Source organism: Schistocerca cancellata, chromosome 6 (genome assembly GCF_023864275.1).
Source record: "Schistocerca cancellata isolate TAMUIC-IGC-003103 chromosome 6, iqSchCanc2.1, whole genome shotgun sequence".
Lineage (NCBI taxonomy): Eukaryota > Metazoa > Arthropoda > Insecta > Orthoptera > Acrididae > Schistocerca > Schistocerca cancellata.
The window spans coordinates 247642366-247653922 of NC_064631.1; the positions used below are offsets into that span (position 1 = coordinate 247642366).

Consider the following 11557-nt stretch of genomic DNA (forward strand, 5'->3'; position numbering starts at 1 on the left):
GGTCATATTTCTACTGATGGTAGAGTGTTTGTTGGCTGGTTATAACAGAGGAAAAATTAACACTGCCAAAAGTCGCACTAGCTTCCATTTTTTGTGAATTACCGTGATATTACTAAAAGTGTTCAATACACTTCACCTGCAGTATTTGATGCACATTTTAAAAGTTGTTAATGAATTCGAATTATTTAAATAAAATTCTTGACAGGTCTTCAAGTTGTGAAATCTGGTCATGTACAAGGGATAGTCACCAAGTTTTAATTATTATAATAAAGTTTGTTTTTCAGGTAAATGTCTGCAGCCATTATACACATTGAAATCCCCATGCCACAGTACTGTTGCATATCACCAGAGGAGCCAAAGCAAGATGTAGTAGCCTATCTCCAATTTCGTAGTGCATTGCTGTGGTTCCGTGGCACAAAGATTTAAATTGTTACCATGCCTACAAACATGTACCTACAAACAAACAAAAATTAATTACATAACTTTATTTTTTAAGGTGGTCATTGAAACTTTACAATTACATTTAATTGTACCAAAACATAGCAGCTTTCAAGTTAAATTATAATGCTCATTTCTCATAATGCGACACCATGGCACTATTACTAAAGGCTGAACGAGGATTGGGGGGGGGGGGGGGGGGTCAGCTTGATAAACAGCATTTTCATTAAAATACATCTTCCTCATAGTGCTGCACTGTAAATTGAGACAGCATTGTTAGTAGGAATTAGAACAATATTGCAAGCATTTCAGTTTACTCACTTGCTTGAAGCAAAGAAGGAGAAGATTCAGTGATATTAACATGTTATGAATCTGTGAATCAGAATTCCACCACTACAGGAAGTTGATAGTGATATCTTCATGTTAGAGATTCAAATTTTTACAGTACATTGATTCACTGTAGACAGATGTTTCAAGAGGCCACTTTTAATGAAGACAGAATTTTAATTTTAAACACACACACACACACACACACACACACACACACACACACACACACACACTTACTTTCTCAATCTACATGAAAATGTAAACTTAACTTTTGTTTCTTGTTGCTCTTTATGTCAGTAGATTCATTTAAAAATTGTATTGTTGTTACCTATCAGAATTAAAAGCACACAATATCCTCAATTTGGTCAGTGTTAGGATTCCCTTCTTCAAAGTACCCCTTTTATAATTGTTATGGTAACAATAGATTGACTTCATGCAACAAAGTAAGTTTGGAGGAATGTAATAGGTGCTTATCTGTTTTCTACATGAAAGTATGACTGCACAAGTACAGAACCTTCACAGTTGGAACGAGTACGTTCGGATTGTGTGCTTCCCTTGTTATGTTGATTGTTAATATAAGCCCAGTTGTTCGGCCATATTACGATTTTCATGTGGACAATACAAGTGTTTCTTCTCATTGGATGTCTGAAGTCGTTTCTTTGCTTTCACAGAGTTAATCAGACCTTGCCAATAACAACTCAGTCACCACAATTTCTGTCATTTTCATTGGCTATATGCTATTGTAAGTTTAGCAGCCATTTTCATGGCAGTGTTTTCCTTATTATAGATAACAATCCTCATTAATTCTCTTATCAGTAAGATAATGTTTCCTTCCATAGATGTGTGTAGCAAGTAAAATATTCCCACGCTGTCATGAAGTTAGATACAGTAGTTTATGAAACCCCTAGTAAGTTTCTGACTTCCGTCAAGTTGACAACCAGTGACCTAATCTGTATATCTCAAGATGACAGTAGGTCAGTGTGAAATTACAGTGGTGACACACATACAAGTGGTTTTAATTGCCCAGATATAATGCCAGCACATCATTGGAAAATAAATACTCCAGAAATGAGATATTTACAATATGGCATAAATATTCTTTTGCTAGGCTTCTCTTTATTTATGTTATTAGTGGACACTCAGATATTAGCTAAAAGTTGGAGAAACTTTGGAATGGGAGATGGACATATGTTTCATTCTTAGCAGCAGCTTAGTTTTTACTGTTTCTTCTGTGTTGACAGAGACAAATAAAAAGCATGAGAGTTGAGTATATAGAGCATATTGAATTATAAAGTTCAAGAATTGCTTTTGTAAATTCATTTTAATTCACATGGTAAGCATCATTTTTCTTTCTTGTCCTACTGAGTCTGTAAATATGTTTGTAATAAATTTATAATGAAAGGATTTCAGTCCATGCATCAGTTGGTAAATAAGCTTTACATAGTTAGCAACAGTTATTAATGTGTTACACCATCAGTGCAAATGAGGGGGGGGGGTCTCGGTGGGGGAACCAAAAGTATGTAGTTAGAGTGGTATCAAATCTTCTAGTGACTGCCCCCCCCCCCCCTGATGTCTCATTAAGAGTGCTAGATGATTATATAGTTGAAATTTTTATTTCAGTTTTCATGTATGCTTTATGAAACATATTGCTCTTTGTTTATGGATACAGATGGATAGTTTCCATAATACCGGTTGCATTTAATAAGAAAGACTGCAACAGAATGATTGGAAGTGAATCAGTGTTCATTTTTGCAGAGAAAACTGATATTAAAATTTTTTTTTTTATTATTTATTTATTTACGGTACCGTTATTGGAAGGTGTATGATCACTTAGGGTACTTAACAGTGCTTGTCAGTTTTAGACGCTTCCATAAGCAGCGTTCAACAGTACTACTTTAAACTTCCTCAGCTATTTCCTCTCTCATTTATAATGAGAAAACTCTTTATTCTTAGAGATCTCCCTCAAAGGAACTACACCATACAAACTTCTATGTCCTTTTGTGTTGAAACAAGTGCTCCATTTCTAGTTCCGGTAAAGCCATTGGGTGTAAAACTCCTAATCTTAGTGAGTGGTTGACTTCCCTCATACCGTCAACTGCATTCGAGCTGGGATTTTCCGTTGCATTACTAAGAACTAAATTTCTGCTGAAAAATATGTTTCTTTCTATTGTGTTTAAATTGTTTGTCATCATACGTACTTTCATTTAATTGTGTCATTGTTTATACACATGTATTTCCACGTGCTGTGTTATTTTTTGTGATTAAAAAAAAGACAGTCCAATAAGTGAAAGCCGGAGTTAGAGCTCTTATTTCCTCAGCCCATAATAATTGCGTATGATTTTGCCATTTTGTATGCTTCAGCATGTGTTGGTCCTAATTAGTCATAAATTCATATAAAGTAACACCAAACTAGAGTTCAGTGTCATGTTTTGGTTTTACTAATTGGACATCCAAGTCATTTAACTGTGGGCTGAAAAAGATAAAATAGTTGAAGACTGCTGTGAGGATTTGTTATTTGCATGTGGTAACAAAGATCAAGTGGATCATTAAATAAGATGAGATACTTAAAAATTGCCTGTTCTACTGGAATATTTAACAGAAAAGATCATATGAATGAGACAAATTGGAGTCATTATATATATGAGGGAGAAAAACATAATTATTAGAGGGCAAAGTAAATGTAAGAATGAAAAATTGGCATACATTTCCATCTTCATGTTGATTTATTTTATATTAAGACATGTATACATTTTTGGCCAGTTTAACAAATGTATTCATTGTTTTTAGTTTGAAATTATTTTGTTACAGGTTGGAATGAGCTGCTAATTGCAGCATTCTCGCATCGATCTGTAGATGTTAAAGATGGTATAGTACTTGCCACTGGACTCACAGTGCATCGAAATTCTGCCCATCAAGCAGGAGTGGGCACAATATTTGACCGTGTTTTGACAGAATTGGTGGCAAAGATGAGAGAAATGAAAATGGATAAAACAGAACTTGGCTGCTTGAGATCTGTAATTCTTTTCAATCCAGGTAAGCATTATTTGGGAGCTGTGAAAATAGCCTCTATAAACACCTTTCTTTCCTGCTGCCCCCCCCCCCCCCCCAAAAAAAAAAAAAAACACAACTTCTTTCCCATCTCTCCCTCCGTGTGTGTGTGGGGGGGGGGGGGGGGGAGGGGGGTAGCATGTATCATAAGATAGGTTAGTTGCTATATGCAGTAGTTTCTTTTTTACATAGAATTCTGGGTGAAGGCATGTCACAAGACAATCCACAAATTTCTTAACATTTTTCTCATGTACTGAAAATCAAAAGTTATTGAAGCAGCTACCATTCTTTTTATTTAGCAGTGTAAAAACGTATAAGATTAGTATTAATTCTAGCAAAGGAAAATTTAGTTGAGAATACTTAAAATTGCAAGACAAGTAGAGTGGCTGTCCGGTAATTACCTTCAGGAGGTGAAGTTCCTAGTGCTACTGATGGAAATATTTAAAACAGAAAGCACTAATCCTAGCATTTGGAGCTTCTGTATTCGTTTTCAGGGAGCAAAGAGGGAGTGGTTTGGATGGATTGAAAAAAGAAGGCAAGGTGCTGAAATCCTAGGTTAAGACAGATGTACATATTATGCAAAAGAGGAGAGAGAAAGTGTCAGAAAAAAAGGATAGTAGGTCAAAAATAGTACATTAATTAGAACTGTTTTAATTTCAGTTTAGAGGTGATAAAAGGGATGGATTGAGAGTTAATGTGGGGTAAAGAGGAAAAAAATGAGTGCAATGCATAATACAGTTAAGAAGTAAACTGGAAACGTAGGTGGATTAATCCTTACAACAGACAGGCGGGAAGGGTTTCTGGAATAAGCAAGACTTAAATTTTCAGCAGCAGTCCCAAAAGTACTGTTTACCAATTTCAGTGCATAGTACAAGCTAACAAAAAAATGGTTGTCACTTCTTTTGATATACATGTTACTGATCTGTATTTTCTGCATAGTCTTCACATAACATAACCGAATGGGACAGACGGGGCCACTTTACACAACTTTTACAAAAATATTTTGTTGTATTGTCTTTGCGTTTATAACAACCACCTCGTTTGCTTTCTGGTACAACCTTCTCATGGGTAATTCCAGATACCCATGCTGCCAGTTGGCAAATGTTCCCCAAGAGAGTCTTTTGGTTAGCTCTGTCCCATGTGTGCTTTTATCCATCCCAAACCCAGTTGCTTGAGAAATAGCCCTCTTGATATATCCAGTCTTGTGTTTGCTAGTATAAATGCATTTGTAGTATACAGTGCAATATTCACAATGGCATAAGACATGCACTATGGCCATTGTCTTGTTTGCCTTTCTTCATTATATTCTGAACACATGGCATCAATTACATCCACTCACATTACCTGTTTCTTCACTGATATTACTGTTTGTTTGCATTAATGATGCTAAAATTACACATTTATTTTTCTTCAGCACATGTGACACCAATGTGAAATTGTCATTAAATCCAAATTTGGATGAATGGATTTTTCTTTTCATGGAAGAAAGAATTCTAAAGGATTTCTCTTTTATTTTCATGCAGTGTTTCAACAAGTGTAAGATTAAAAAATGTCAAAAGTTTTCTAGCAAGAGTGTAGTTTCTGAACCAGTTATCAAGGGTAATATTCCTTCTTGTTCTCTTCACTGGCTCTACAAGTCTGAACACATCATCAGCTGTGTTACTCACTGGGAACAAACCTGAAGGTTGTTGTCCAACATATACTTCTAAATTCTGTACATAGTGTCCTTTTACATCTGTTGTGATAAATATTTTGGTCCCATACTTTTCAGATTTTGAAGGAATGAGCATTCTGAAAGGACAATGTCCCCAAAAAGCTAACAATAATTCATTGACTGCAAGGTAGTCACTTCTTGTTTAATGACTTGTGCAGTTTTTTGTGAATCCCTCCATAACACCACATACAGGGGCCAAATTATCGCTCTTTCTGTGTTTCTGTCTTGTGTGACTATTGTCTGACCTAACACATCTCAAAAGAAAATGGAACCTTCACAATGACCTGTGGGAAAGGAAGATTCCTGTGCCACGTGTGTCCCAAAATTCTTCCATGTTCATTTTGCCTCTGTGAAGAATGCCAGAAATGTACAAAATTCTCAAAAAAATACCTTGAACTCATCTTTTTTTCAGTATTTAGGTCAACCTTTAAAAAGAGATTTTATGTGATCCATGTAAGTATTTGTGCTTTCTATTAAATTCAAGCAAATTGTCGTTAATGCACTGTTTCCAGGCCTTGGCAATGGTGTTAGCATATCTGGCTTCTACACTGCCACCAGGTAAATGTGTAATTATATTGCGAGGTTTAGTACAGCCATTTTCATCGGCAACATTTTTCAGGCATTTACTTTGTCTGTCTCTCAATAAATCGCAGGGTGATGATTCCGTGGAATAGGGACTGGAACCAACCACACTAGTTGGTAGAGAATCTTGATTGATTGATGTGTAAGTGTACTCACATTTCTGACAGGAATAATGGTGCCATCTTCACTGTCCAGCTGTTCCATCGCTCATATCACTTTCATGTATCATGATCACTTTCAGGAACTAAATTGTGATTTACGTCCGAATCGTCATTATCACATTCGAATAACAGTTCTTCAGTTTTCTCCTCATTCAGTGTGTGCTGCCTAGCCATTTTGAGGCAGATAGAGTAACAAGAAAAGTGCATAAGTAGAAAAAGCTAATGTAAACAAACTGGGTCTGAGACCCAGAGTACATTTCTTACCGTGTCAACAAACAAATGGCTAACAGAGAGGAATGATGAAACAGGTAGAGAGAGACCTGTGGAAACATTAAGTGAAAGCTACAGTGAATGGCTTACTCATAAACCATATACTCTCACAAATATTTTGAAAACAAAATCTGCCTGGGTCTAAGAGACACACCCCATCTGTTCCAGTATTAATAAAGGCCATGGATGATGCAAGGATATGTTGGAGAGCAGTTTCCGTACCCTGTGTTCAAGGAGGATACATATTGCACATGTGGTGTAGCAAATGTTCAGATCTCTTGAGTCAAATTACATGGGAAACATCATGAGTGGTTTCAAGTGTTGCTCTATCTCTGATGATGTAGAATTTACCAAGGATAAGATTGAAGGAAGTAGTGGTGTGTGGATGCTTGCTTGAGGCAGGTTTTAGTAGGGGAACGATTGCAGGAGTAAGAACTTTGATATACAGTGATAATGTGATATATTCGTGTGGTTTTACAAGGATATAGTGGATATGTGAAAAGGGTATCAGTGAGAGATGATCTTGTCTCGGGATATGATTTAAAAAAGTCAGAGTTTCGTGCTCCATTCCTCCAATAAACCTCCTTACACCCTTGAAATGTATTGACGCCTGGGTGGTGAAGGAGGTGGGGCATCTTGCTTCTGATTATTTTGAAAATTTGTAGCATACTTTCAAGCAGTTTCATGCTCTGTTCCTCCAATAAACCTCTCTCGCACCCTTGACGTCCCTTGTATAATTTTCCTGCAATTTTTATATGATTTTGTACAGCTCTGTCACATCTCTGTCTGAAAATTTTAATTGAGACTCGTGGGTAGTATGCCATGAGATACAAAAGCAAGTAGTAATACGCACAGATGGAATTCTACATGAACAAGGCAGCTGATTTTTCCTTTTGAGCAAGACGACCTACATGTCATGTTCTTTGCCAAACTCTTTTAAAGCGGTTGCTGCCGTAAGTAGTGTTGTCTTCTTCAGTTCACGAAACTGGCTTTTTGACCTTCTTTTGCAGTATTTGCCTTACCTTATTTTGTTATCTGTCTGTGATTGTTACTGTTTGCCTGTTATATTTTCGGTATTTCATTGTTATCCTTTGTCCAGTATTGTAGTTCTCACTGTCACAATTTTTGATTCTGTATAGCTGTTTCCAATAGAGAAAGAGCACATGCTCTATTGTTGGAGAAATGGCAAAAGTGAAGGTGGAGAGTTGGAATGCATAGTGTGTAAATGCACATTCATTTACAAGAAGAACATTGTAATCGAATTTGAGCACTCAGTTTTTTATTGCATTTGCAAAATTAACCATAAACAGATTGAAGGTCAAGTAGTTGCCCAAAATTTTAAAATGTAACCAGTGGCAAAATTGGTAGCCTCGTTGCAACCATTCCACCTTATCTATCTTCATTATTTTAAATTGCTTATTGTATAAACCAACCATTATATAAAGTAGACCACAAGTTGCACTTTTGTGAAAGTAGAGGCTTTTCAGTGTTTCTAATATCACTAAGAACTACTGGAACCTAGAAATTTATCCATGTTTAAATCCTTAAGTAATTGAAAGGAGGACATAAGATGAACATCAACAAAAGCAAAACGAGGATAATGGAATGTAGTCGAATTAAATCGGGTGATGCTGAGGGAATTAGATTAAGAAATGAGACACTTAAAGTAGTAAGGGAGTTTTGTTGTTTGGTGAGCAAAATAACTGACGATGGTCGAAGTAAAGAGGATATCAAATGTAGACTGGCAATGGCAAGGAAAGCGTTTCTGAAGAAGAGAAATTTGTTAACATCGAGTATAGATTTAAGTATCAGGAAGTCGTTTCTGAAAGTATTTGTATGGAGTGTAGCCATGTATGGAAGTGAACCATGGACGATAAATAGTTTAGACAAGAAGAGAGTAGAAGCTTTCGAAATGTGCTACAGAAGAATGCTGAAGATTAGGTGGGTAGATCACATAACTAATGAGGAGGTACTGAATAGGATTGGGGAGAAGGAAGAGGAGTTTGTGGCACAACTTGACTAGAAGAAGAGATCGGTTGGTAGGACATGTTCTGAGGCATCAAGGGATCACCAATTTAGTATTGGAGGGAAGCGTGGAGGGTAAAAATCATAGAGGGAGACCAAGAGATGAATACACTAAACAGATTCAGAAGGATGTAGGCTGCAGTACGTATTGGGAGATGAAGAAGCTTGCACAGGATAGAGTAGCAGGGAGAGCTGCACCAAACCAGTCTCAGGACTGAAGACCACAACAACAACAAGTAATATGTTCTAAATTCTCAACTTCCATTGTCATTTGTGTATTAGTGAGTGGTCTTGATACACTGGAGTTATCAGAGTAAGTCAAAATGAAATGCTGCCTCCTCCTCCTCCTCCTCCTACTCCTACTCCTTCTTTTCCCCAAATGCAACTATACAGGTTCAAAACCACAATGTTTATGATTAATTTATGACTTTTCAACATCATCCATTTTCTCAGTTTAGCTCCATCTTTTAACAAGGAAATTTATTCCAATGTGGTAAAGTGCATTATCCTGCTTCTGAAGCCACTTCACACAGAAGTTGTTGCAGTGAATCCCTTGATGAGCATTTAGCAGCTCAAACAGATGGACGTCTGATAGTGCCAGGTCAGGGCAGTATGGGGGATGAGGCAAGGATTCCCATCCAATTTTCACAATCTCTTCAGTGGTATGATGACTGGTGTGTGGGCTTGCATTGGTACCCAGGTTGCACAAACCTTTGAGTATCCCAGCTGTTGAGTAATCATCGTCACACTGCCTTTGTTGAGGGGGGGGGGGGGTGTAATGTGACACAAATAATCATGTGCAGTCATCAGGCAGTCATGGCGAATGATGCTGTAGACTCGCTAAATTTGTGTGGAGTCGCTGCAGTCACCAGCCTGCTGCTCTGTGTTTCGTCAGCCAATGATGTTTGTTCTTCAGCTTTGTTACAGCCACAAACCAGTCTTTCACGAATGTGAACGAGCTTTTCACCTTCTATTACCAAGAATTTTATCGCAGAGCTGTATGAACATTGATGTTGGCCATTTTGTAAGTGACTGCAGTATTGGCCTCTGTTGACACACTAAGTTGCTACTGCAGTGGATTGGAGAAACATTTTTACAGAATACTCCCAAACACAAATTTTTCATTTAACACACTTTATTTAAGGAGAAAGAAAAGGAGGCATTACTGCTCGACTGGCCATATTTACAGGAATATAATAATTGCTGTGAACTGGGGCTTGATTATGAGAACGTTGTCTTTGGGATTATGCTGGAAGTCCATTTTATCAAGACTAGAGGAGAAAAAGAGGGGAGAGAGAACATGTTAGAGGTTTTAAGGATAGAGAAAAGACAATATCTGTAAATATATCTGCATACCTAATGTAGGAAGGAGAAAAATGTTACAAAAATCGTGGTTGTGTTCTTCGTAATTCACATGCTTGGGTTTTATCTGTTATAATGTTCCACCAATCACGGAACTGGAATATATTGTTACAAATGAATGTGCATCCGGAAAAATGTCTTGCGCATGCTTAATTTGGTGGTGGTGGTGGTGGTGGTGGTGGTGGTGGTGGTAGTAGTAGTAGTAGTAGTAATCACTTAAACTGCTTGTTCTGCATTTCCTCTGTGTCTGTTTTATCCTCCACTGCATGCGTCAACCATCCCTTCCACATTCTCAGATTTTCCTCTGTTTGCCGCCTCCCCCCCCCCCCCCCCCCCCCCTCTTTCACACCAAGGGAGGTGAACATTGGCTTCTACACTGAACTGGTATTTGGGAGGATGGAGTTTGCAATCCCCATCTGGCCATTTCAGATATAATTTCTCCTCAATTTCCGTAAATCACTTCACACAAATGCTACCTAATCCGAGCTTCTGCGATGTTAAATCCGAAATATCTCTCTCTCTCTCTCTCTCTCTCTCTCTCTCTCTCTCTCTCTCTCACACACTCACACACACACACACACACACACACACTGTGGTACAACAACCAAGTTAGAAAACTGCTGCTGAAGCAAAGGGAACTTCACAGCAAACATAAACATAGCCAAAGCCTTGCAGACAAACAAAAATTACGCGAAGCGAAATGTAGTGTGAGGAGGGCTATGCAAGAGGCGTTCAATGAATTCGAAAGTAAAGTTCTATGTACTGACTTGGCAGAAAATCCTAAGAAATTTTGGTCTTATGTCAAAGCTGTAGGTGCATCAAAACAAAATGTCCAGACACTCTGTGACCAAAATGGTACTGAAACAGAGGATGGCAGACTAAAGGCCGAAATACTAAATGTCTTTTTCCAAAGCCGTTTCACAGAGGAAGACTGCACTGTAGTTCCTTCTCTAGATTGCCGCACAGATGATAAAATGGTACATATAGAAATAGACAACAGAGGGATAGAGAAACAATTAAAATCGCTCAAAAGAGGAAAGGCCGCTGGACCTGATGGGATACCAGTTGGATTTTACACAGAGTACGCGAAGGAACTTGCCCCCCTTCTCGCAGCGGTGTACCGTAGGTCTCTAGAAGAGCGTAGCATTCCAAAGGATTGGAAAAGGACACAGGTCATCCCTGTTTTCAAGAAGGGACATCGAACAGATGTGCAAAACTATAGACCTATATCTCTAACGTCGATCAGTTGTAGAATTTTGGAACACTCATTATGTTCAAGTATAATGACTTTTCTGGAGACTAGAAATCTACTCTGTAGGAATCAGCATGGGTTTCGGAAAAGACGGTCGTGTGAAACCCAGCTCGCACTATTCATCCACGAGACTCAGAGGTCCATAGACACGGGTTCACAGGTAGATGCCGTGTTTCTTGACTTCAGCAAGGCATTCGATACAGTTCCCCACAGTCGTTTAATGAACAAAGTAAGAGCATATGGACTAGCAGACCAATTGTGTGATTGTATTGAAGAGTTCCTAGATAACAGAACACAGCATGTCATTCTCAATGGAGAGAAGTCTTCCGAAGCAAGATTGATTTCAGGTGTGCCACAGGGGAGTGTCATGGGACC

General features: G+C 38.0%; 1 protein-coding gene across 5 annotated transcripts in view; it reads left to right on the forward strand.

The window, feature by feature from the left end:
• Window positions 1-11557, forward strand: part of LOC126191375 (retinoic acid receptor RXR) — a 136870-nt gene that overhangs the window by 118533 nt on the left and 6780 nt on the right. For all 5 annotated transcript variants that reach the window (XM_049932225.1, XM_049932223.1, XM_049932226.1 and 2 more), the window contains one exon: window positions 3577-3801. In XM_049932225.1, coding sequence (XP_049788182.1) covers window positions 3577-3801 — 225 coding nt within the window. The remainder of the gene's footprint in view (window positions 1-3576; window positions 3802-11557) is intronic.